The 27,440-nt window shown below is 36.9% G+C and overlaps 3 protein-coding genes and 2 pseudogenes across 3 annotated transcripts; 4 read left to right on the forward strand and 1 right to left on the reverse strand.

The window, feature by feature from the left end:
- Positions 1-4,031: 4,031 nt before the first annotated feature.
- Positions 4,032-7,453, forward strand: LOC121241408 (ABC transporter B family member 1-like). Its single transcript, XM_041139165.1, has 7 exons — positions 4,032-4,094; positions 4,216-4,475; positions 4,561-4,874; positions 5,048-5,271; positions 6,422-6,543; positions 6,651-6,764; positions 6,847-7,453. Exons 1-7 carry the CDS (start codon positions 4,032-4,034, stop codon positions 7,301-7,303), a joined length of 1,554 nt encoding a protein of 517 aa, XP_040995099.1. The 3' UTR covers positions 7,304-7,453.
- Positions 7,375-9,166, forward strand: LOC121241409 (annotated as a pseudogene).
- Positions 9,167-13,065: 3,899 nt separating this feature from the next.
- LOC121240740 lies at positions 13,066-13,728 on the forward strand (the record flags this gene model as incomplete). Its single annotated transcript, XM_041138275.1, has 1 exon — positions 13,066-13,728. A coding segment is annotated over one exon (483 nt), but the record flags the coding sequence as incomplete, so codon positions are not given.
- A 1,305-nt stretch (positions 13,729-15,033) lies between these two features.
- Positions 15,034-21,158, reverse strand: LOC121240739. Its single transcript, XM_041138273.1, is given in 10 exon segments — positions 15,034-15,784; positions 16,129-16,216; positions 16,329-16,435; positions 16,509-16,570; positions 16,817-16,874; positions 17,065-17,235; positions 17,238-17,927; positions 19,481-19,844; positions 19,971-20,071; positions 20,570-21,158. Coding segments are annotated over 10 exon segments (2,082 nt in total). The 5' UTR covers positions 20,702-21,158; the 3' UTR covers positions 15,034-15,475.
- Positions 21,159-22,411: 1,253 nt separating this feature from the next.
- LOC121241410 lies at positions 22,412-23,199 on the forward strand (annotated as a pseudogene).
- The last annotated feature ends 4,241 nt before the right edge of the window (positions 23,200-27,440 follow it).

Consider the following 27,440-nt stretch of genomic DNA (forward strand, 5'->3'; position numbering starts at 1 on the left):
TTTCGAAAAAGCACGATTGGAGCCTATGGCTATGCACAGACTATCGAGCCCTAAACAAGGCGGCCGTCAAGAAGTGGAAGAGTTCGGATACGATAGAGGGAAGGACGAAAGGGCTTGATTGATTTAGACATCAAAGTTTGTATTGGCATCATATGCTCTTCACCCTCAGGGTCTTGAGGAAAACGATATAGAAAGGTGAAATGGCACAACAAAGGGACTTGGATGGATTGGACTACCCAGTACGACATGACAACGGGGGAGAAAACCTCATCATAATCGATTAGTTTCTTTTTTTTTTTTTTTTTTTTTTGAATTGGTGGATCTCTCCTATAATGACTTTGGATGCGTGATTTTAGGGCCAGAAGAGTTCTTTTTTTATAGCTATATAGTAGGCTCAGCTTTTTTGGTTTATTTCTCAGAAGAGTTCCATCTCCCCCTACGTCTCCTTTGGTTGCCTTGAAGTTGCTGGGGAACAAGGTATTCAATGGGCTATGAATCCGGATATTTACCCCTTTACGGAACTGAAAACGAGATTCAAGAATTTTTGTCGACTCCAGCGAGTAATCCTTATTAGTCAAGCTTTGGATCTCGAATGGGAATTGGATCCGTCCAAAGGGAAACTTATTCTCAATCTCAATCTGTATTTATTTAAGTGGTTTTGTATTAGTATATAGGTGGGATAGTGCTTTTACCTTTTACCATCTATGTCCATTCAATCTGAATCTTGCTGCATGAATGTACTATAAGACTAGGAATGCCCTCAATGATCCCTTCCTCTCCCATAAAAGCTTTCACCCACACTAGCACTAGTATATGGTGATATCCTAAACCCTAAATCCTGGTGGGGTAGTGGGCGTGTCGTTCTGTATAGGGTCAGGTGTCCCTATCGTGCCGCAGATCAGTCAGACCTGGTGGTGGCTGCCTCTGACACCTAGGATTCACGTTGTGGTGTACCAAACCCTAGGACGCATTAAATGCGGCGTGGCTCCCCTTCTTGGCGTGACCTCCTCCATCCCATTCATGCGGCATGGCCTCAGTCAGACATAATCATCTCTCTAACATGTCTGGGTGCTGAGGTTCATGGTCAGGGGATGTCCCTGCCTGTCGGCCAGTAAGGGTGCCAGATTGCTCTTCCTGCCACCCTTTTGTCAGTGTATTCTACCTAGTCATTCCTCTTCTTGGGCCTCTTGGGCTGGCTCAACCCAACCCAAGCCTTATCCTTGGACTCGTGCCCGGGCCCTTCTCCTGGCAGGGATAACTCCCCTCACAATTATCACAAAATGACAAAAGGATAATGAATATAATTTTTTTTCCTAATTATAAGGTGAGGAAAGGTCGGTAGTTGTTACCACCACTGCCAGTAGATCATATAGCTTGCGATTAGTTTAAACTTGCCGATCTTGCCAAGGAAACTTACTGGTTTCGTCCTTTTTTGGCTTGCAATCAGTCAGTATCGACCGTTGCTAGTTTTATTTCTTTTGTATTGAAGGGCCGGTAACTAAAATCAATGCCCAATTAGTGTTTCCTTCTGCATGTTTTTACGTACGCAAGCAGCCTCATAGGCATCAAAAGAAAAATAAGCATATGCAACCAAGAGGGAAAAGCCGCTTCCCCTACTAAAATAATATTTTTGCCATTTGCAAAGGCATATTCTTTTTACATTCCCTTTGCTCATAGTTTTCAACGAGGTGATCTAAATATATCCCAAGAAAGTGGCCGAGTGGACTGACACCAACAAATTTGGATGTGAAGTTGTACGTATGGCTTCCCCACCGCAAGAACATAAGCAAATGCAAGAAGAGAAGAAGAGAGAAGAACTCGATGACAAGAAGGAGACCATCCCAAAAGCTTTGCCATTTCATAAGCTCTTGAGCTATGCGGATGCTTTGGATTGGACTCTGATGGCCCTAGGGACCTTGGGTTCCATCGTCCACGGCATGGCTCAACCTATTGGATATCTGCTGCTCGGCAGAGCACTCAATGCGTTTGGAGACAGCATTAATGGGGACCATGAAGTCGACATAAATGCCATGGTTGGAGGCCTCAAAAAGGTACTACTAGTACACTTTGTTCTGACTCTAATTCCTCGCGGTAAGAAGTTGAACTTTCTTAAAAAAAACTATAAGCTATTCTATACGTGTATCAGTTGGGCTGTATGCAAATGCCTAATTTTCAGAGCCACATGAATTTCTAATGAGTTTTTTCCTGTTTGTTCAGGTCGTTCCATTTGTGTGGTACATGGCCTTCGCCACATTTCCAGCTGGAATACTTGGTAGCTATGCTCCTAATTAGTTTACTACCATTCGCTAACATGTCCCTTTTTTTCCTTGCCCCAAAGATGGAACATTCTTGGTTGCAAATTTTTGTTTATATAGTTCTCACTTCTGGAGGAAAAAGAAGAATTCGAGCAGGGTAGTGACAACAGTGTCCAAGATCAAACACACTACATTAGATCCTTTAAAAAAATATTAAGATCTGAAGCATGAAAAGACAATACTAGTCCAATTAATTAATAAGACTACGTATAACCACGGAAACAAAATTGTTTCCACGACATAAAATAGGCAGCAAAGCAGGAGGAAGGAATGTAGGGCATTTCAAAACATTGTTTCCAAATTCCAAATAATGAGATTACTAGCTAGTAAGCATGCATTTGCATCTAATTATCTTTCAAATTTTACGTCCAGAATTTTGTAGGATATTCCTTCACATACATGCACAATCTCTCAAAATTATTAGTTCGAGTCCTCGCTGATTAAACTAAACAATCATTCTTTTTAAACGAAAAAATCAGCAACAGTCGTGAACGTGCTCCTCAAGTGTCGAGCTATACACTACTTATCATCCAAGTAGACTACCTCGACAAGTTCGTGATGGACTCTCTTTCCCATTTATTGAATCTTGTTTTTGAAGACATCTTCCTAGCTTGCTCACATGGATAGGAAAAATGATATTTTTTGGTTTTCGATATTCTTTGGTTTTTAACCATCATCCTGTCATTACTGCATCAAATAATTGGTAAGTAAAAAATAACATGATTTTTCAATCTTTAAGAGCACTGTGATTAGACTAGCCAATGCCAATGAAGTCCAAAATATAGATAACTTTTGCCAAAATGACTACATTGGACTCATCAAAAAGATCTAGCTTAAGAAGGTCTAATTATGTATTCAGATAGAATTTGTCAATTAGGAACAATGTACACGGTAACAAAGTCGTGTGAAAGGGGAAAAGAAATTTTAACATTAAAAACTTGGATCAATAACATGACCAAAGTCGTGCACATCAGTACTTTTGTTTTCAAGGTTAAAAATGAATTCAGGGAGAGACAATATTTTATTATTTTATATGAGAATTATTTTAGATTCACGAGGAGTACTTCACTTATATGCTAATTTAGAAGGGCTTGTCTTAAAAAATTGTTAACAACCATGCAGTTAACAACAAAATCATCCATCTATTATTGCATGTGTCGAGAAAAGCAAATAATAGATAAATATATGAGCATTGATCACAGTGAAGAAGCGGGTTTTCTCAACATCTCCCCCCCCCCCCCCCCAACTCCCCAATATCATATCAGCTCTCTCTCTCTCTCATGCATCCTCACTTTCTCAATTTGTAGAGATTGGATGCTGGATGTATGCAAGCGAAAGGCAGCTAGCACGCATAAGATTAGCGTTTCTAAGATCAGTCCTAAACCAAGAGATTGGGGCTTTTGATACGGATTTAACAAGTGGAAAAATCATTAATGGAATTGGCATCCACATGAGTGTCATACAAGATGCTATCGGCGAGAAGGTTGCAATTGATTTATGTTCAAATTTTCCTGTAACTTAGCTAAGTACGTACCATTCCTCACCAAGAGTACTACTAACAAAGTTTCTTGCTCACAGTTGGGTCACTTTCTGTCAAGCTTGGCAACTTTCTTTTCTGGAATCCTCGTTGCTACTATATGCTGTTGGGAAGTGGCATTGCTTACCTTTTTGGTTGTTCCATTAATTCTTGCCATCGGAACCATATATACAACGAAAATGAACAAGATTGCAGCTGCCAGAGTACTTTACCATTCAGAAGCCACGTTTATTGTAGAACAAGTAAGCAATCTGCGAAAGCATGATTAATTTCCGGCATCTCCGCGCTTTGATCAGACTGTACTCTAATTCATGCAGAAAAATTTCTAACTTATTTTTCTACCCTCTGATTTCACTTTCACAGACGATATCTCAGATTAAAACAGTATACGCATTTGTTGGAGAGAGATGTTCGATCAAGTCATTCTCAGAGTGCATGGAGAAACAGTTTTTATTGAGCAAAGGAGAAGCATTGATAAAGGGCGTTGGAACAGGAATGTTTCAAACCGTTAGCTTCTGTTCTTGGGCTCTTATCATATGGGTTGGAGCCATTTTAGTTACTGCCAATAGGGCAAAGGGAGGGGATATTATAGCTGCAGTGATGAGCATTCTCTTCGGGGCTATGTAATGAAGTGATATTCATATAAATATTCATATGAAGCAGAGAAAATTCTAACACAGTATTAAACAGTCTTCTTTTAAATTGCAGATCAATGACATATGCTGCTCCAGATATGCAAATCTTCAATCAGGCAAAGGCTGCGGGAAATGAAGTTTTCCAAGTGATTCACAGAAAGCCAATCATAAGTTTCAATTCACAAGGGAAGATGCTTGAAAGGGTTGATGGCAACATTGACATATGTGACGTATACTTTGCGTACCCTTCTCGTTGGGAGAAATTGATCCTTCAAGGTTTTTCATTGTCAATTCCAGCAGGAAAAACAGTTGCTTTAGTGGGTAGCAGTGGGTGCGGAAAGAGTACAATCATCTCTCTAGTTTCAAGATTCTATGATCCTTCAAAAGGTTTGTGGACTTCCTGCTCCTTATTTTCCTCTTCTTTTCCTCGCGCCAATAAGGTTCCTAGCAGTCAATTCAAATATATGGATACACTTACGACTATCTTTTCACAAGTTTGCTACCTCAAGATCTCCCGTATAATTATCTTTAAGTTCATCTCGCGTGTACAATCTGTCCAGGGGAGATATTCATTGATAAGCACAACATAAAGGATCTCGATTTGAAGTTCCTCCGGAGAAACGTTGGAGTAGTCTCCCAAGAACCATCACTTTTTGCTGGCACCATCAAGGATAATATGAAAGTGGGAAACATTCATGCAGATGATCAGCAGATTCAAAATGCAGTGACGATGGCAAATGCGCACTCTTTTATTTCGCAACTTCCAAATAAGTACCTAACAGAGGTCAGGTGTCAAACCCTTGTTCAGTCAACTCACTATTTTTTTCAGGCATCGGTGTAAACCACCACTCGCATCTTAAAAGAAAGAAGTCAAATGCCTTATCGAAGCTAATATTGACAGAAAAGAAGTTCAAAACAAAAGGATGGAAATGCAATCAAAAAGCAAAAATTATAAGATGATAACCTAAACTAGGCTAGATGAAAGACAGGATATATATTTGTTAAAATTCAAAATAAATGCTTGAAAACTTTTGTTTTCGGAAGGAAAAATCAAGCCATCGTTATATTTGACATTCTAGTCTCTAATTAAGCATTCAATGTACTAGCTTCCCGATCCTATCTCTGCCATATCATATCCCTGTGTAATCTGCATTCCACATACCTGTGCTCTTTGCAAATCACAAGGAACTTTGTTCCAAGTAAATTTGAAGAGGAAAAAGGATCGGCTCCATTTAAAAATAAGCGTAAACCATTTCAAAAGAAATGAAATTGCAGGGCTAGCCAACACAAGACAAGACAAGAAGAAAAATAAGGAATTTGATAAAATGTATGTTCTTTTCGTCTGTTTTTGTTTTTTGTCCTCTTCACCAAGTTACAACAAAGAACATTAGTGAATGTTATAGTTACTAATCTTTATGATAAATGTTTGAATATAACCATGTAACATTTTTTTTTAAATAATTACACAAAGGGAAATGATCAAACAAAAAAACTGAAAATAAAAGGAAAAACAAAGGATAAAGAAAGCTAAAAAGAAAGAGAACAGAAACAAAGGATAAAGGAAGCTTTGTGTTATCAGTGTTGATGAATCTAGTTCAATTACTCTAGTTTTAATGAGATATGCATAGCACGAAAGGTTTATTGAGCTACGAGACGAAAATAAATAAGCCAATGGATACAGCCAAAGCCATTGCATTGAAGAATGCAGGTCAATTCAGCTTCTCTTCAACATCAAATAGGTAAGTCTGTAAATCTATGAAAACAGGAGCAAATATAGATTAGAAGTATTATTACAACATATTACACTTGATTGATTCTCTAATCATCAATGACAAGTATATTCTACAGTAATTCGCAAACTATAATCCTTCTTGCATTTCTTTTCCATGAAAAAAAAAATCTATCATAAACATGTTTGCTAAAATGGATTCCAGGTAGGACAAAGGGGAGTCCAGTTATCAGGAGGACAAAAACAGAGAATTGCAATAGCAAGAGCCATTCTAAAAGATCCTCCGATTATTTTTCTTGATGAAGCCACAAGTGCACTTGATTCAGAGTCAGAAATGCTAGTTCAAGATGCCCTTGAGAAAGCCATGCAGGGGAGGACAGTCATCTTGATCGCACACAGAATGTCAACTATAATTAATGCAGATATCATTGCAGTTGTGGAGAATGGACAAGTTACAGATACAGGAACACACCACGACTTGCTAGATACAATAAATTTTATAACAACTTATATAATACGCAGAACCTCAACCCAGTTCACGACTCAAGGTTAGTTCAAACTCAAATGGCCCTTTGCTTACACAAGTTATTATAAAAACTCTCCCTGCTCATGATGCTGATTTAATTACAGTGTCAGCAACACCATTGAAGAAGCTGCAAATATCCAGCATCAGATTTCATCTCAATACATTGGACAAAAGAAGGAACATAGTGTGCCTAGCAAATATCTTGGTGACTCTCTAGAGCAAGAGGACCAGAGAGGAAGAACAAGTACAAGTCTGTTCTTCAGAATCTGGTTTGGCTTGAAGAAAATAGAGCTTGCAAAGATTGTTATTGGCTCCTTCGCTGCAGCTTTCTCTGGCATCTCAAAGCCTGTTTTCGGATTTTGTATCATAGCAATTGGAGTAGCATACTACGAGAAAGATGCAAAGAGGGAAGTTGGATGGTATTCGATTTTCTTTTCTTTGGTGGGATTGCTTTCATTGTTTAGTCACACCTTACAACATTATTTCTTTGGCATGGTTGGAGAAAAGGCCAAAAGAAACCTCACCCAAGCGCTATATTCAGGTACACTATTCCCCTCATAATTTAGATCACTACTTTAGGTTCATTTTGGTAAATTAACTCCATTAGCTTTAAGCAGATAGTTTCATCAAGAATGAGCTCCCATTACAGGGAAAATTGACATACATATGATGAAATTATTCAGGCATTCTACGCAATGAAATAGCTTGGTTTGAGAAACCTGAGAACAGTATTGGTTTACTTACTTCGCGGATAATTAATGATACCTCCATGGTCAAAACCATAATTGCTGATCGCATGTCTGTTATCGTACAATGCATCTCCTCCATATTGATTGCAACAGTCGTCAGCATGGTTGTAAGCTGGAGAATGGGTTTAGTGGCTTGGGCTGTGATGCCCTGCCACTTCATTGGTGGACTGATTCAAGCCAAGTCAGCTAAAGGATTTTCAGGAGATTCAGCTGTTGCATATAATGAACTTGTCACCCTAGCTTCTGAATCTACAACAAACATAAGAACGATAGCATCCTTTTGCCATGAGGAGCAAATAATGAAGAAAGCTGAAGCATATATGGGAATTTTAAAGAGGAAGAGCAGGAGAGAAAGTATAAGATACGGAATCATTCAAGGCTTCTCCCTTTGCTTATGGAACATCGCACATGCTGTTGCATTGTGGTACACGACAATCTTGGTTGATAGAAGGCAAGCCTCCTTTAAAGATGCCATAAGATCATACCAGATTTTCTCTCTCACGGTACCTTCAATCACAGAGTTGTGGACACTGATCCCCATAGTCATCTCTGCCATCAATATACTAACTCCTCCATTCCAAACCCTTGATCGAAAAACTGAAATTGAACCAGATACACCGGAACTAGCTCCTACATCCCAAACCCTTAACCGAGAAACTGAATTTGAACTAGATAGACCTGAAAATTCACAGCTTGGAAGGATCAAGGGGAAAATTGAATTCCAAAATGTCATATTTAACTACCCGTTAAGGCCAGAAGTGACTATTCTCAACAACTTTAGTTTAGAAATTGAAGCTGGGTCAAAGGTGGTCTTGTTGGGCCAAGTGGAGCTGGAAAGTCTTCTATTTTGGCCCTTTTGCTAAGATTTTATGATCCAAAGGAAGGAATGATACTCCTTGACGAGAGAGACATAAAACAGTACAATCTGAGAAGGCTAAGGACACAAATAGGTGTAGTTCAACAAGAGCCACTTCTTTTTAATTCCACAATTAGAGACAATATATGCTATGGGACCAATGAAGCTTCTGAATCAGAACTTGTGGAGGTATCGATGGAAGCAAATATACATGAATTTATAAGTAATTTGCCTGACGGATATGATACAATTGTTGGGGAAAGGGGCTGCCAACTTTCAGGTGGACAAAAGCAAAGAATAGCAATTGCAAGAACGCTTCTAAAGAGACCTGTAATTTTGCTCCTAGATGAAGCGACAAGTGCCCTAGATGCTGAGTCTGAAAGAAATGTAGTGAACGCTTTGGAATCTCTAAATCTAAGCAACAATGGTGGCTTACTATCACGCACTACAAGGATTACAGTTGCACACAGGCTTTCCACAGTAATGAACTCAGATACCATAGTTGTCATGGATAAAGGTGAAATTGTGGAGATGGGTACTCACGCAACCCTAATAGCATCATCTGAAGGAATTTATTCAAGATTATTCCAGCTACAGAGTTTGGCAAAGAATTAGTGAACTCCCCTTGTGTGAAAAGTTGGTCAGTGTATTCATACTGAAGAAACTTACAATACCATATTATAACTGAAATATTTATTTCGCTGTTTAAGCAAAAGCTTTTTGGTAAATTGTTCATCATGAAAATACAAAAGGAACATGATGAGGTCAATAACATGATGAAATAGATAATGGTACCAAGTAAGAGAAGCATGTAAGGTGAACGCATTGCTCTCTAATGCAAGAAAGATGATATATATTCTCATGAGCGGCTCTATTGTGACGCCCCGGCTCCCGATTGATGGGCCACACTCCTCACATGCATCAGTACCAGATAAAACTATTAAAACATATCAACTTATCCATAATTCATAACTCCACAATCGTCCGGTTATTACAAACCAAGAATTTTTCCATCAAATCGCTAAAACTAACATTAGAGCTGTGCAAACGATCCATTAATCCGATGGACCCGCTTAAAGCGGCCCAACCCGCCCCCATTTTTTCCGGTTATTGTATGATCGGGTCTCCAACCTGACTAGTTAAGGGGTTTGCATTTTTATTTCAACCCGTCTGCATTTTCTGCATTTCTTGATCTGTTCATGCCTTTGCCAACACATTGAGCCTGTTTCGTCAATTCCACCAAGACGTCTGTGTACCTCATGCGTATCTCATCGTCGTCGAGATCGTTGGTCTGGGAAGAAGCTTTTGGTTTCGATATGTATATAAATCCACACGGTTATTCGAGGCCTTTATTGACAACTGGGTATAAAGATTTCTAAAGTGAGATAATGACTACCCTTAGCTAGTGGAGATTGTTTGGTGTTGCGGCCGGTGAGCTTCTGTCTCGGGATCTGCGAGGTGCACCGATCTTCTGCACCAGAACATGGTTGCGCACAATGACTCCACAGTCCGTCAAGGAGTAGCGGATTGGGAGAGTGAGCCGAGGTTGTTAAAGTTGGGAAACTCCAACGGTGCATCGATGACAATGGGGAGTTACTCGTGATGCCCCATGTACGAAAATGACTTCGGGTGGGGACGGCCTCTGGCAGTGCATGGCAGTGTGGTGAACAAGTTCGATGGTAAGATCTCAGCATTTCCTAAGATCCAATACTAGTTTATATGTTTCAATACATATAAGAGGTTGATCCTTATGAAATCAGGTTAAAAGTAAAACATATGCTCGTTAAAGAAAAATAACCAGAGGTTCATTTGGTCTCTTGGATTCGTCTTCAGATGCTTCCATCAAGTCCCCTCTCTCCTCCTCTTCCACAGTGCAAGACCTGGTCGAGTCATACAGGTTCGACCCGATTTTATTTTCATCGGGTTGGATCGGATTAGGTTGGCTCTTGAATGAGGGCATTTCGGGTCAGGTCGGGTATAAACCTGGCTGTTTTAGTTTGGGTTGCAGGCCTAACTAACATAGTCGAATACAAATAGATAGCCATCTGGGACAAGCCCTATCCTAATTCTCGGCTGCATTAGGTCTTCTTGCTCATGATCACCTTCCTCTCCGACATATGCAACAAAGTTTACAGTTTCAAAGATAGAAATCGTAATGGTACTACCATAATGAGAAAATCTCAATATGTTAGTCTCTATGACAAAAGTTTGTATTGCATGTAAATGTCAATGAAAAATGCGCAAGTACAGATATAGGGAAATTGAGAAATAAGGCATACATACGAGTTCCTGAGCAACTTTAATAAAATATATTATTTTAAGATATTCGTCTAAGTAATGAAAGATAGCAGTAATCTCACACAATATCTTACCGAGCATCCCATGGTCAAAACCTTAACATATGATTGCTAACCCGAGAACCCCAAGTCCCCATAGCAGCATAGAAACCAACTTAAATCATTTTTCATTTATTAACGTCTGTGTCACGATCTTCTCTAAAAATGGTCATTCACACATGGTGGCTCCTTCGTCACATCACGGGTAAAGATCACACGTGTCACTTCATTACAAGCAACGCTTGGCTTCGCACCTCATACTTGACCACATCATTCTCTAGCCTTCGCCAACAGAAAGGCAATAGCATCGACCTGAGAGAGTTACCGTCTACCTCTATCTTGTTGTTCGCCCAGCGACAATCCAATGGACATCACACAATTCTTATATACTCCTAAGTAAATATAGGAGCTCCACTAAGATAATGCATAATCTTGACTTGGGGTCGTGATTCACGCACACACCAATATGTTCTTTGTTTAAAAAGAGCAAGCATACACTTCACAAAAATATAATGTCTTGTTTTAGTAAAAAAAGAAACGAATAATATAGCCTAAAAAGACAAGCTTTTATACGGAGATAATTCCTTTAAATAACATACACACCATGGTAAAAATGTGGCCAGCAACTGAATGAGGCTAATTCAAAAAGAATAATGATATCTGCACAATATATTTCACAACACATATTGTAAAATAAGAGTATTTTGATAAAAATAATGTTACTTTTACAAGTTAATTTATAAAAATAATATTTCTTTTAAAATATTGTTGTATAAAATGTTGTGAAAAGTGATGTACGTTTATCATTTTTTTTTATAATAAGTGGGATGATCAGCTCATATCCTTCGCTGTCGGGAAGTCATGGATCATTCTCTTACACATCGAAATCCATGCCCCACTCTTTCTAGATAGGAAAATGATACTATATCCTTGAGTTTGTCCCCTCAATTTGATTGTTCATGTATTTTATTTTATTTTTTAATATTATTTTTTACTTAAAAGTTAAGGAATTAACTGTATTGACTTTTTTATTTTTTTAAAATGTTTGAAGTAAAAAAGCAAAAAAAAAAAAAAGTATAATTTGCTGTAGGGAGCACACCAAATGGGCAAACTTAGGTGGTATAGTTGCATTACCCTTTTTATTATTATTCACTAATGCCTCGTTTGGATAGTGATGAGATAATATGTTAATAGTAATAAAATATGTTATAAATAGTAGTGAAATTGATCGAGTTAAGATGTTTTATAAGATTTTGAAAATTGAAAGAGAAAAGTTGAATAAAAATATTATAGAATAAAAATATTTGAAAAAGTTAAATTTTTTTTGTGTTTTATTTGGAAGTTTGGAAAAAATTATAATGATTAAATGAAAAATTTAAAGATTTGAAATTGAAAATTATTTGTATTTATAGTGTTTAAATTATGAAATAAAATGAAATAAAATGAGGTAGAATGAAATGAGATGAAAAGATTTTACAATCCAAACTGGCTTAAATAATTTGTTTTTTCTTTTAGATAAGCTAGGCTTTTAGTAGCCCTTTACTCTTCTCCGTAATTTCTAATGATAGTCTTATTTTTTTTATTAATGTAAGAAAATCATAATTTATAATTATTTTTGTAACGAGTAATTCTAAATATAAGTTTTAAATCAAAAAATTCTATATAAATCTTTTGTTAAAATATAAAAGAAATTGATTCCTAAAAAATAATTTTTTAACACTTTTTTAAGTTGATATCCACTTTTTACCTTTTTACAAAAACTTATAGAAGACTTCTCTATTTTGTTATTCGTGCAAGAAATTTTTCTCATATAAATGAGTTTTCCTACTCATTCAACGAACTCTTACTCACAATCGCCGCCATGATCTCACGCTGGCTCAGCTCTAAGCTTCCAAAACCCTATCATGTATTCTCATCATCCGCCTTGTCCCTCATCCTCTCCCCTAATCTCCGAAACCCTAACCCAAAACAGTTCTCATTCCTTACCCCTCAATACTTCAGCTCCATTCCCTCACAATTTGCACCCAAAACACACTCGAGCCCAAATTTCAATCTCTTAAACTCCACCCCTGCAAATTTCTCAAACTCCAACACCATTACTGAATTTCAGGACCCACCAAACGAAAAAGCACAAAGTTTCCATCCCGGTTCCATTAGATCATACTCAAACTCGAATAAAAGTTCTCAAAACCCTCACCGTTATTGGTTAACAAATGAAAATTCCGTGAACATTTTACCCCTAAACCCCGGGAAAGCCCCAGAGTTCAAGCACCTATCTATTTTTGGTCCAAAACCATTTGGTTCCAAGTTCCAAAGTTTTGACCTTCACTGGTTTAATAGAGGAAAATCCAGGTTTTATTCAACTGCCGATTCATCCTCTGAATCGGACAAACCCCAAAACCTATTCAATACCCTAGTCAGAACCCTGATTTCAAGCATCAAGAAATCGAGGGACCAACCGTAGAGCGCGACCTCTCGGCTTTAGCGAATGAAACAAGAGAAGTTCTAGAAGGGATGATGAAGACTATCTATGGTTTGAGTAAAGCAGTGGCTCTTCTGGGTTTGGTTCAGCTTGGCCTTGGAGCTTGGATTTCTTATATTACCAAGTCCCCTATTGCCGAGATTTCAATGCAGAGCGCTTTGGCATTTGGCTTTCCATTCTCGTTGGCGTTCATGTTGCGGCAGTCATTGAAGCCGATGTACTTCTTTAAGAAGATGGAAGAGCAAGGTAGGTTGCAGATTTTGACCCTGACTCTCCAGATTGCTAAGAATTTGAATATTTTATTTGTTCGACTTCGCGGGGTTTCTTACATGTGTGTTGCCGGCTTGTCAATTGGATTTTTGGTCACTCTGCTGTCAAGATGACTTAGCTTTGTTCTAAAGGATTCATTGATGAGGATTTGCCTTGGGTTTACCCATATATGAGTTTTGGGTTTTCAAATCAAGAATGAGTCCACCGTTGACTTTATATATGATTGCCAAATCAAAATTGTTATCTATCTAGTTGTATAAAACTCACGTGCTAAACTTGAGTTATTTGGTGCATGTTTAACTTGCAAATTTGTTTTTAAAAGGACCAAGTTTTGTTAGCCATGCCATTTGAGGCATCGCCTATTTTATTGGAAGTGATTACTCAATCAATATTGGTGGAAGAGTGTGTTCAGACACTCTTGAAATCAATTTTATTCAGGTCGTTGACATGGAAACGACCGCTAAGTACTGTACCATGTATCGTCCATTTCATTTGGTTTTCTTTCAGTCTCGTCAGATTTAACTACTAGAAAGATAGGTGCTAGTTTGCTTGTTCCGATAAAAAGAAAAATGGATATACTGGTTTTTCCTAGCGTGTATTTAGTCAATTAGTTGGGTTATCAAAGAAGCTTGCTAGAAGGGGGGTTTATACAATGAAAATTCTCTTTGGAAGTGGAATGCAAAACACCTTCCATTTTATTGACATGACTGAGAGAGAGTTAATAAAATGAAGGGTGTGCAACAATAGGATATAGGGAAGTTTTGGAATTGAAACATGATTTCCTATTAACTAAATCTCAGATATGAAACTGCTAAACATCTTGAAGCAAAACTTCGATTGCCCTCCTGGACTTCTAAACTGCCACGGTGGCGCGCTTTAGTTCTCTCTGCTGTCTATCTATAAATCTCATGTACTTTGTCCTCTCGCGTTGGAAGTGGTCTCTTTCATTATCACCCTTGGTCCACCTAAGCACTATAGTAGTAATAATGATTGGTTGGGTTTCGACTTCCCACCATTAGTCCCAAGTAAGTCATGCCAGGCCTTCGTGAGTTCGGTAAGATTAGAAGCAACTTGTACTATTATGAACTTTAACTTTTGTCCTTGTGGGACTATCTAATTTAAGATTAACGTTGTCATCCTTTATCATTAGAAAAAATGCTAAAGCCACCGACATTTTGGCCCCGAGGGTGGATTATCAGGATTAGTAGAGATGACTTAAATTAGAAATTGACTTAAATTCTACTCGTAATCAAATAAAAATTAAATGGATAAAACTTGCGCAGTACTGACATGTTCATGTTATACTGGTCGCATTCTCGAATCACTGACCATTTCAACAAAAGGAGCTGGAAAGCCGACACATTTTTGCTATTATCACTTTAAGAGAGCTTATACCAGTAATCTTACGAGCTTTTTAACAACTTCTCAGTTTAGATTTACCTGTTTCCCTAGTCAATAGACAAAACAGGAAGACAGAATTTGGAAAGACACATGGCACTTTCTTATTGTATTGTGCATAATTCTATCAACTGACTTATCATGTCTAAAAATGATATCAAACAGCACCACATACGTACAAGGTGTTCAACCAAAATGAGTACATGCAAACGGAGAAATATATCATTAACTCGCGATAAAGGCAATTACCACGTTGTGGCATGATATACAAAACGAACCTAATCATCCACTTCTTTTCCCCCCATTTTTCCCCTCTTTTTCCTACACAAAATCATATTAGAAAAAGTAAAACAAGCAAAGATATTCCTTTCAACCATGCTATAATGCTATGAACAGAAACGAAAGACCTCTCTAACTTCATCCCATCTAAGATCCACCATAACTCCACCCCTTTTCTTCTCCAGCCAAAAAAATGAAATTAACCCGCAAAAATTATTCTTCTTCTTCAGACACAACCCAGCAAATGTCCATCTACAGTGGAATCATATTCCAACAACAAGAGAATTTGCTGGCTTTTAGCCGGCCTTGTCTACGTGCACTTTCGTGCACTTCAGAGTCCTGCAAAAGGATCATATTCATCGACTATGTTGTACTGGGATTCCCATCTGGCTTAGGTTCTGTTCTGACATAGGTTAGACTGCGAGGAGCATTTGACAGAACAGCATTCCCAGAGACTGGAGCCCCACTTTCAGCTGGAGTGGCATGAGCATCCCGCTTCCATTGCAAGCTCCTGGCTCCAGATTTAATTGGAAGGCGAGCCCTAAATGCACCAGGTATGCCTCTTGGAAAAGGAACCCTGGCAAACCTAGCGGCAGCAAATGGAGAGCCCCGGGCAACCCGAGGCCACATCATGATAGGGGCAGCTTCTTGATGAGCAGTACTCCTCACAACCTGCAAACAATCGGAGAGAGGTGTATTCAGTAACCACATCTAAAAGCAACTAGAAGAATATCATGAATTTCACATCATTATCCAACACTTTAATTGAGATCCAGCTGCTGCAACTAAAGAAAACGTCTTGGATAATTGAGATCCAGCCTCTGCAAGGGATACCTGAAGATGTAAATAATAGTGGTGTGTACAGAAAGGGTGTTTCTTTTGTAGTTTTTCTCAATAGAATTGTACTATGGTTTACTCGCACCTTGAGTGAGTAGTGAAATGATAGTGAATTTTGTTTCTTCAGGAAGAGAGAGAGAGAGAGAGAGCGAGAGAGAGAGGAAAAAAAAAAGTGATACCTTGAGAATCCTTGACATGAACGAGGTTCCATCCAGAGATAAAGCATTGACCACTGCCTCTTTTCTCATAAACTCTACATATGCTGACCTGCTCAAATAAGGTTGCTTAGTAAAATGATAATAATGACAAACAAATTTACCAATTATAAGGAAAGATTCAGACATATTAATGAGAAAACAATGCATCAGAAATATATTACCCTTTTGGTTGCCCTGTTGCTGCATCTGTAACTATAATCACTTTTAACACTTCCCCAAATTTATTGAAATGCCGTGAAAGGCTGTCCTTGGTGGCAGCAAAATGAACCTGTTAGGAACAACAAATGTCAGGAACAGAGATATGCTTCTGTACCCAGAAGGACACAAATATGAGTTACTACATTGCTGACGAAGATGGTTCGAGAATCCGCATCCTCTAAAGGATGGTTAGCAGCATATAAACCTGCAGAATACAACACACAGAAGAAGTTAGTTACATATATCTCATTTGATCACAACAGACAGGAGAGAGGAATCAAGGAATTCACAAGCGAAAAGGTTAACAATCTTGATATACAACCAAAAAGGAAAATAAATGACAAAATAATATAGTTTTTTACTCTCATATATTTTAGTTTTTTACTCTCATATATTTCACATTAGCAAGAAGAAAAAAGCACAAAAAAGCTTATGAGAGTTCACAACTCACCAGGAGCAGAGGACAGTTCCTTCTTGGACTCTTTCTGAGCATCTGCAGCAGGTTTTTCCTGTTTATCATCAACCGGAGAATTCAATGCTAACAATCAAGAACAAAAAATTTTCTTAGGAAAAACTTGACACAAACAATACATCCACACACATTCATACACATGTGACTTCAAATATATGTATTGTATATGCATGCATGCATGCAAATGTAGGCATAATTACTTTATTTTTTGCAAATTAACACCTTACATTTCCAATGGCATCTGCGACAGGATTGCCATTCTCTTTCATAAGTCGCATACCAGTCTTGCTGGATCCCAAGTCACTCTCCTGAAGGGATTTTCGTTCCACAATCTCTCTATTCTCCTGATAATGAAGTGGCTTCCAAGTATTCACATTCACAGAAATGTTCACTATTTTACACGAGAAGTGTTAGGTGCCACCACAGGTTGACCCTGATCCTTGTTTCGTCGAATGATATCATTGGCATTTTTTGCCACACTATACTGCACCATCAGCGACTCCTCACCCCTGTTTCCACCAGATGTGGCACTTTGAGAAACATCCATAATTTCATGGCCCACGACATTGACACCATCATACCCTTCGTTGTCAGATGTAGAATCAGACGCCAAACCAGATTCGCTTTCCAACATAGTCATATTTCCATCACACTGAGCACTGTAGTTGCCTCTCAGATGATACCTCAAGCGTGTTTGCCCCTGAATTTGGTTGATATCTCCATACTCTCCATCCTCAACACCAACTTCTCTAAATTCTGCATCTTGGCCACAGATCTCTGGTACATCCATACCACAACCAAGTCGATCAAACACACTTCCAGATGGTTTGACTTTTATAACGTCTTCTGCAGCTTCGGCAACAGCTCTAATCATGGTAGCCATGGGATTCGGCACTCTGGCAACAGATTGAATCCGCTGATGATGACCAGCCAATGATGCGTGAGCAGTGGACGTTGAAACCACAGAATGAAGGCGCTTCAATTTGGATTCCTGTGAATTAGATGGCATTGAAGTTGCCACTGCATCTCGAACTGCAAATTGAAGTAGACGCCTAGGGGCATCAATACTTGCTTGAGAAACTGCCTCCCTCTGCCAAAAGTTCTTTAACGGATCAGGAAGTTGGAAAGCAATGAACATAGCACATATGAAAGAAAATCAAAGAAAATATCACTGATCTGCAACATCATTTGTCTCACAAAAGATTTTTTTTGTCCTTTTCTTTTCTGAAAAGTATAACTTCATAAAATTCTTAAGGGGGGTAAAACAGAATGAACAATGGAAAACTTAAGAGCTTGCCATGAATCAGCAATCCTATATGAAATAGCACTTGATAGTGACCTATGGAGACCAGCAAAATTAAAACATATACAAACCTTTACTTTCATTTTTTTTTTTTTTTTTTATAAGTAAACCTTTACTTTCATACATCGAACTACCTACCATTGTTTTTAATCTCGTAACGTACCGGCCGGTACAGCCGATATTTGCCATACGGCCACTGGCCGATACAGGTATCATATATGTTTCGTACCGGCTTGTATTTCAGCCTTTAATTTTATTTATTTTTTTCATTTTTTCAAACTAAAAGCTTATTTTTTACCCCAATTTAGACTAGGCTATTTATAATTTATATATATATATGTATTTATATATAATTTATTCATATATAGACAATTATTTTGAATATAATTTATATTTATATATATTTATTCACATATCGACTATCCCGAAACGGTACACGAAACAGTACCAATAAAAAATATTTCATTTCGGTGCCTTGACCAATACGGCATCCGGTACGGTATTCAAAACATTGCTTCCTACCATACTCAAAAACCACTATCAATGTGAATAGCTTACAAATAAACAAATGTAAAAACATATCTGCAAGAAAGCATGCTTGATCGAGGATAATACATAAATATATGCAATTTTAAGCATTTTTTTGTCACAAAGGTTCATTTTAAAAATTACCAAGGTTTTCTTTTCAAAGTATAAGATATCATGGGTCCTATCGTGATGCATCATACACTGCCTTCAACATCAATTCGATAAAAATTAACAGAGCAAGTACTTGTCAAAAAGAATACAGAGTGCAAGCAAATTAAACAAAATCATCTGGACCATACACTACACATCAAATGGTGTAAAATCACTCTCAAGACTTTCAAGCTTACAAAGAAACTTTTCATGGTAGCATTATTCCCATTAGGAAACTAAAATGATTCAACAGCAGTATTTCAAAAACAAAATAAGATTTTATAAGAACTTAGAACCAAGCTTATACCTAGATTGACAATAGAATTAGACGTGATATGATAAAGCATAACACAGGGAAAAGATTAAATATGCACATTAACAGGAGCACCAGGAAAAAAGCGGTGACAGATCCAAACGCTCACTCCTATATAGGAATGTTCATCACCAAAACACTGTTTGTGGCACTTGTGCACAAAGTGTAGGTTGACACAGCTCCAACAAACAGCGCCTCAAGATTACTGCAAGGTTTGTAATACAAATGAATCCAACAATACTCCCCTTAACTTCAGTTTGTACATGCATGCAGAGTGAATTGATTTTACTCTACTAAAAGGAAACCAACATTCATTTTGCATTCAGTGAAAAAATATAGAAATGCAAACCTTCCTATTCTCATGCTCATCAGGCCGACTCCTTTTCCTCTGAATTGAAGGTTGGGGAGAAGGGGACCTCTTTGGACGACCGAATTTGAAATAAGATTTTTCCACTATATGAGACTTTTCAATATCAGAGCTCCGAAGAGGTGGGGGTTCAACTGCATCCCTCACTAGTCCTTTCCATTCCCTATTGTGTCGACTCCTAGATAACTTGGTAGAATTTTCTCTTTCTGATTCAGAATTCAAACGGTGAGAATAATTTTTTCCACCTTGGTCGCCTAACATGGGTTTTGTTTTGGGAGCCTCATCCATAAGAGACTCCCGAGGTTGTACATACAGATCTAAATTTGAAGCTAGATGATCCCACAGCCTGTTACAAGAAAATGCATAAAACAAAAATATATAGCCTTACCACTGTAAGGATGAGAGAGAGCTAAGTTGTTGAAGAAAAAAAATACTTTGGCCTCAACCTTGCAAATAAAATAGGTCAAATTACCAAGATGTAAAAGAATCAGTGTCATCATCCAAAAACACACGCAACTCATTCCTTGCTTCTTCCTTGCGCTTGCCATTCTTCACCAAGACAATCACGTATTCCTGCAAATAGAAATTGGAAGATCAGGTTAAACCTATCAAAAACAAAATGGAAGATCGGATTAAGTTCATAGTTGAAAATAAAGAAACGTTCGTTCAAAATAGAAGACAAAATTGTTAAATTTATGCAACATTTTATAGCCTCTCTTAAGTTCTTATGTGAAAAAATAGATATACAACCATTCACCGGTTCAACATACTTAAATTACTCGAGGAGTTTATATCTCTAAAAATCAGTTATCGATATACTACGTGCAAACTTTTCATAGCTACGACTCTTTCCCAGCATTCGAGTGTAGATAGAAAGGAAAAGTCGATCACAGTTTACTTAAACCAGTCCGTGGCATCAACAGCATCCTAACGAATCAAACCAAATATGACAACATGCAGAGACAACAGAACCAACCCAAAACCTAATACACGTAGAGATAGCCATCGTACAAACAAATTCTCTCAGCGTACAGATAGACCAGAAGGCCAAGAAATTAAGAATGTTCTTACCACGAGATGGTCGTCGCTGAAATCTGTAAACTCCATCAGCTTCTCCTTCACTACCTCCCTCAGCTTCGCCACTCCATCGCTGGTAAAAATAACATTAAACGTCAGATCATCGACCGGATCCACGCTTCCCATCTCTAATCCCTTTTGTTAATTTAACAAAACCCTGGACTGCCTCTAAGATTATATCCCAAATGAATAAACCCTAATTCTGGCTTATGAATCTCCGCAACGGACTAATACCCTCTGAAACTGAGCAAAGAGCACAATGGTTCATAAGAGTGAATCTGTGTTCAAATATGGGGAACCGTTGAAAGAGATTCCTCTGGTGGAAAACAACGGGAAAGTTTTCCAATATGGTTTTTCTTAGAGGCAAATGACTAAACATTATAAAGCAATTCGATGCAAGCGGTGACAGATGATTCCGAAGATTTCATCGGGAAAACGAGGAAATAATAAATTCCCATATTAAAGGTTTTGGATTGTGGGCAAAGGACCTAATTAAGGTCATTGAGTTTTCTGCCAAGCACTGAACTCTTCCGGAAATCGGCGAAGAGTTGCAATGAATGCTGTGCGATTTTCATAATGCTGCAATCTAAATATATATATATATATATATAAAGAGCCTATCAAACGAAATTTTTTTATTTTAATAGGGATAAGTAATTTTCTGTTAACTTTCCTTTAAATCCGTCTAGGTCATCTAACTTCACTTATTTCATTGGTTGTTGTAAAAGAATATTTATGAGAATAGAAAGTAACGCTTCCAACACCAACCTCTTTGTATTCATTGCTTTCTATCAATTTCTCTCCTTTCTGAAAACCTCTTGAGCAAAAGGTGATCTGGAAATATCGTCAAGGCAAGCCCCTGATATCTCCCCAAGGGAAAACGATGACATTAATGCTCTCTTTTTCGCCAATAGAGGGCGCCAGTGACAGACTGCAGCGTCAATTTAGGGAAGAAAATGAATTGGGGAGAGTGGATGAGAAAATCGCGATGGTTGGGTTGACTATTTTTTTCTCGACATAAGAAGTAGGTGGTCGGTGACATTTTTTTCCAAAAGATTGCTTCTAAAAGGTTAATCTGCCTAGTATTTCTCATTCTTTTTAATGTTTTTTAGGTTTTTTGTGGTTTCGAAGTTATATTCTTTTATATTTCGATTAATTTGTTTTATGTTTTTATGAGGTTTTTAAATGGATTCCTAGGGTTTAACAGAAATTGCAATCAACAGAAGCTTGCTCGATGGAAATTTGCTAGCCGAATTTTGTGTTAATGTTTTTGGCATCTCGTACTTCGAATTTGGATTTTTCTAAACCTCTATTTCGTGCATTTGGGTATGTGTAAATAGTTTTGTATTCAGGGTTTTGCGTTTAATTTCTATGGGTTTTGTCATGTGAATATCTTATGCTAAATTATGACGTTTTCTGTTTTTCCTTTTTTTACTTCATTTTGTACAAAGATGGTTGTACCTCTGAACACATGACAAAAAGATATGAAAATCACATGGGAATTAAGATATTCTACATACAAAACCAAGCATAGGCATCCTAGATCTCTATTTTTTTACTTTTTCTAATTAGTATCTTGTAATGGTTAGTAAGAGAATCATTCTTAGCTATTTTTTTATCTATTTGTTACAAATTATTTGTCTATCTTCTTATGGTTGACAGACTTAATAATCGGGCCTTTCATGGATAATCTTGTATTGATATATAGGGATTTGGAGGCCACTTTCTGTGCCAATCTATTTCAGTGTATGCCTTCAAGTACAACCACTAATTGTACCCTTATCTACTTTCTTATGGTTAACTAAATATTTTAATCATGTGTGACGCACTAGAAGAATGGTTGTTGAGAGATGGATCCCCACAGTTAAACAAACACAAAGTGAAATAGATAAGGGACACTTTTACTAGCTGGTACACTTTCACTTTATACGATTTTAATTTTTGCAGGTAGCTGCTACTGTATTTTATTTTACAATATCAGGATTTTGAGGATGTTGCCTGTCGATCCAAAAAAAGGTTATCTTTTACTCGTAGCATTTGTGATGGAGATTTGGTTATTGTCTATGAGAGGCATGGCAACATGAAGGCTCTTAAAGTTATCAGGATTTTTCTAAGAATTATGAAACGTCATTTTTTCTGGGGATAGATTAAGTAGACCCCACCAGATTTCGATCCAGTTAACATCTCTTCTTTGCAAATTGAGATCTTATGGTAATTTTGATTGCTTTGATCAATCTGAATGGTTATTAGTTCTGTTAAGATTTTGGCTTCAAATAAGTGTATGATTTGCTTCAAATATTGGTACTAAGCTACTAGATTGGAAAGCCCTTTGGAACCAAGGTTTTTAGCAATAATGGTGGTTTTATTTACTTGTTAGCTCCAACTCCTGAATTGTGGACTCTGGTTCCAAGTCATAGGACCCAGATTCTCTATATTGCTGATATTAGCCTTGTCATCATGTACTTGGAAATAGTTCCTGATTGCTTGGTTTTGGAATCTGGGACTGAAGTGGATCTTTAACTACGTCACTTGCAAGGGCCATTGCTCCTACAGGACATGTCTACACATTTGATTTTCATGAATAAAGGGCTGACTCAGCCAGGTATAAGAAAGGAATATTGTGACTTGATTCTCACTAATTGGTTCGTAATGGTGATTATATTTTCTAGTTTTTTAAGCTATTGATTGTAACATGAGATTTGTGTTTGTTTCTCTCAAAAGTGTTGGTGAGGTATTATAGTAGACTTGTAGATGTGCTGGTCAATTAGAATGATTTAATAGGAAGAAAATATTTTTATAAGAGAGAACTTTTCCGTTAGTTTTTATCAATGAGAATGATAATTGGAATAAAATAGATATCATTTATCTAAATACTATTATTTTCTACTTGTAAAAAAAAAAAAACACTGTTCTTTTCTACTTATCAGAGAAAAATATATTATTAAGTTATTTATTTTCTCCACTATGACTTAAATTATTAAGTGAAATCAATATATATTATTTTTTACAAATAATCATTTCATAAAATTAGTCAAACGTGTTTTGCACGTTGCTTTCACCAAGTATATATATATATATATATATATATATATATATATTTCCTGAGTAATTAATCGAATAAGTATTTGGTTTCAAAAATTCTATAGACAAACGCATTGCGTCCCTGCCGTGGCATCGAATTGGGCGCCCACTTGGTAAAACGAAAACGGCGTCGTTTTGATTATTTCTCGCTCCCACATTCCCATTCAATTTCTTCCTCCTTTGATTTCTTTCCCCTTTTCCCCTTCGTTTCTTCTTTCGATTCCTTCCCCGCTTTCCCCTCACAGACCTAATTCGATTCACCAATTTCACCTTTCACCATCGAAATTGACCCACAAAACCAACACACGTCTCCATCAAGCACGGCGTTTCACCTTCATTCATCTTTATCAAGCACAACAACCAAGTTCCGGCGTTATTCGTCTTCCTCAAATTCTCAATTCCCACCCCCCATTCCCACGAAAGCCCCACCTTCCCACTTGAAAATGCAGTCTCTTTGAAGCTGAAACCCTAACCCAACCCGCGGCATAATCCTAACCCTAACTTGTCCAAAATCGCTGGTGTAACCCTAACCCTAACATCAAGTAAGTGTAGATCAGGTTAGTTATTTTTCAATTTGGTCCCGTGGATTTGGTTTTATATCAATTATAGTTTATATTTTTTATGGATTGTTTTACTTTCCAGCATAAATTTGAATTAGATTTGTAGTGATGTTGATGGCTTTTGTTCTCGATAACTAATCCATATATGCTTGTGAAAGGTTGAAGAACACTGATGTTGGCTAAAGAAAATTGGTCTTCACTTGAGCCAAATATTTTCTTTACCCGCTAGTGTGGACGTTTGTATATTTATGTCATATATAGTAAACACAATTTTACATTTTCCTGGCCACCAAACGAAATACCTCTATTGCGAAAACTACATTTTAGGTTTGTAAGATGAGAGCTTTTTCAGTTCTAACAATTCAGGTTACAAATCTAGTATTACAATAACACTGAAACTTCAGATAACCAAACAAAACAAAATAATAAAATGTCTTTTTTTAGCTTATATAAAATGTCTTTTCTTCCAACATTAATTTTATATATCAATTATAGTTGATGATTTTTGATGGATTATTTTATTTTCCAGCATAGATTTGTAGTGATATTGATGGATTTTGTTCTCGATAACTAATCCATATATGCTTGTGAAAGGCTAAAAAAACTGATGTTGGCTGAAGAAAATTGGTCTTTCACTTGAGCCAACATCATAAATTTTCACTAGTTAACACTTACTATATTCAACCAATATTAGTTTAAAAGACAAATGCATAATAGCAAGAAATCAAAAAACACAAGTAATGTTACATCAGTTTAATGTTACAAGTAATTGTTCTTTGTTTTTCAAAAAACACAAGTAATGTTACATCAATTTTTACAATTTTTACAATGTTATAAGTAATGAATTAGAACTTGTTACAAGTAATTGAAGAATTATGAATTAGAACATGTTTTAGTTTAGCATCAATTCAATTTAATGAATTAGAACTTGTTTTTCCCTAGGATATTTAGAACTTGTTTCCATTTATCATCAATCAAGTTTAATGAATCCAAACTTGTTTTTCTTTCCCCTTACTTATCAAATCAATTGGTTACACTGCAAACTTGCACATGTCTGTGGCCTTCATCCAGATGTCGTCATCATCATCATCAATGACTTTTTCATCCTTTGCTAAACGTACTTTCCCTCGACCATTCTGCTTCTGTGAGATTGAAGCCACACCGAGATACTCAAATACTAACAGAAATCCAAGACGACCCTTCTTAGGTTATCCAAAGTACAACATAAAGGTAACTACATAATTTATAGTGTAAAATGCTTAATATGATGATTAATATTATTTACATCTAACATTTTTTATATATGTAAAAAATGATCATGGATTACCATACTAGAAGTTTTTCAAGTAGGTTGATAGTAATCATGACTATGAACTGCAACTTTGAGAAAGATACAATGAACTGTTAAGGAGCTAAAGAAAGCTCGAGAAGAAACTCGACGACATCAAGAAGAGGGAGATTGAGCTTTGTAAGAGAGCGGATGAGATCGAGAAGAGAAAGTTGGGGCTTCTGGAGCAAGAAGTTGAAATATTGTGTTCATGCACATTACTCCGGCTTTATTGGGCTTTTGTAGTTGTTGTGTCATGTTATGTAGTAGTATGTAGGTGATTTTGTAACTTGGTATATGTTGTCAAATTTGTAGGCTTATGTTAGACTAATTTAGTTGGTGCTTACCAGAGTTCACCAACGAATTTTGTGAAATTTGTACTTAGCTTAAGTTTCTGAAGTTATTTGGGATTGAGTTTTGTATAAATGAATGATTAGTTTAACTTTTTTATGTTCTTTAATCTAACTAGTCTGTAATGGGATTGCTTAAATTTGTAATTTGATGTTTGTTGAGTTGTCATAGAGATTCTATCCATAGTAGTTCCATTTGCTAGCCCATAGTAGCTTGCGCTTGCTATCTTCCTTCCTGCAGCTATGGACATGATTCCTTTTTATGTTGTCTTAAGTTCTGATATTTTAGAAATTAGCATCAGAGTGAGTTCGATGAGATAGTGGTTGATTAAAGCTTGGCATGGCATCAGAGTGACATTAGCTGCATTTTAATTTGGCATCAAAGTGACATTAACATCATTTTAAGTTGACTCCAAAGTGACATTAGCATCATTTTAAGTTGGCACCATGACATATACCCTTCCATTTTCTGGGTGGTGAGCTAAGCCCTTCATCATTAAAGCTTTCAGACTCTGGCCAGATTCCTGCACCTGAAACCACGTGAGAAACATATACACCTAAACATTATTTTACAACTAACAGCCATAAAATAAAAATTTATATAGTCCCACACCTGTTATATACAACCATCAAATTACACTCACATTCCAATACACAATTCCAATACACTCCAATGCACTCACATCAAATTACAAAATACACAGCTTCAATACATTCAATGACTTACATTCCAATACACAGTTCCAATACACAATTCCAATACATTCCATTACACAGTTTCAATACATTTCATTACTTACATTACAATATATTGTCCAAAAAAGGCATCTTCATCACTCTTTCCATGAATTACATTCAATACACAAAAAGTATTTGAATATTAAAATTAAACCATCTCATTTCGCCGGTTGTGATCCATCACCGTCAAGTTGCACCAGTTGTGATCCATCTAACCCAAATTGCATCTGTAATGAATAATATTCAAATATTAATGTGATATTATTGGTACAATTTGAATATTAAAAACTTACACTTTCTTGACTTGTAATCACTGTTTCTCGGAGCATTGTTCCACTAATGTCTAGAATAGCCTGGTGATACATATTCGTGTCTGGAACAACTTGATGATACATATTCGACAAAAAATTCTAGAATATTATAATTCAAATGTAAACCCTTAATATACTTGCATGTCATCAACATTTGTCATATCTATATCTGAAGTACCGAATAAATTCCTGCAAGTATCCACGACTGGTATATCTTTATCATGCTATTAATCAAGTAAGAAATAACAAAATATATTAGTCATATTTGTTATAAAATATAAATAAAAATGTCATTAAATATCTGCACCTCTTTACGGTTTCCCTTTCCTAGTGCTTTTTTGTCTTCGCTTTAGTTTTTCGCATGTCTGTCTCTATCCTAGATGCTCTCCTTAGAGATGGGAGTTTGTCTTTCCCTCGCACAACACGTGGACTGAGTACTTGCTTAGAACTACCAATTGTAATTGTGTCATTTATCGTACAACCAATATTGGAATCCGT

Source organism: Juglans microcarpa x Juglans regia, chromosome 7S, assembly GCF_004785595.1.
Source record: "Juglans microcarpa x Juglans regia isolate MS1-56 chromosome 7S, Jm3101_v1.0, whole genome shotgun sequence".
In the NCBI taxonomy this organism is placed as follows: Eukaryota; Viridiplantae; Streptophyta; class Magnoliopsida; order Fagales; family Juglandaceae; genus Juglans; species Juglans microcarpa x Juglans regia.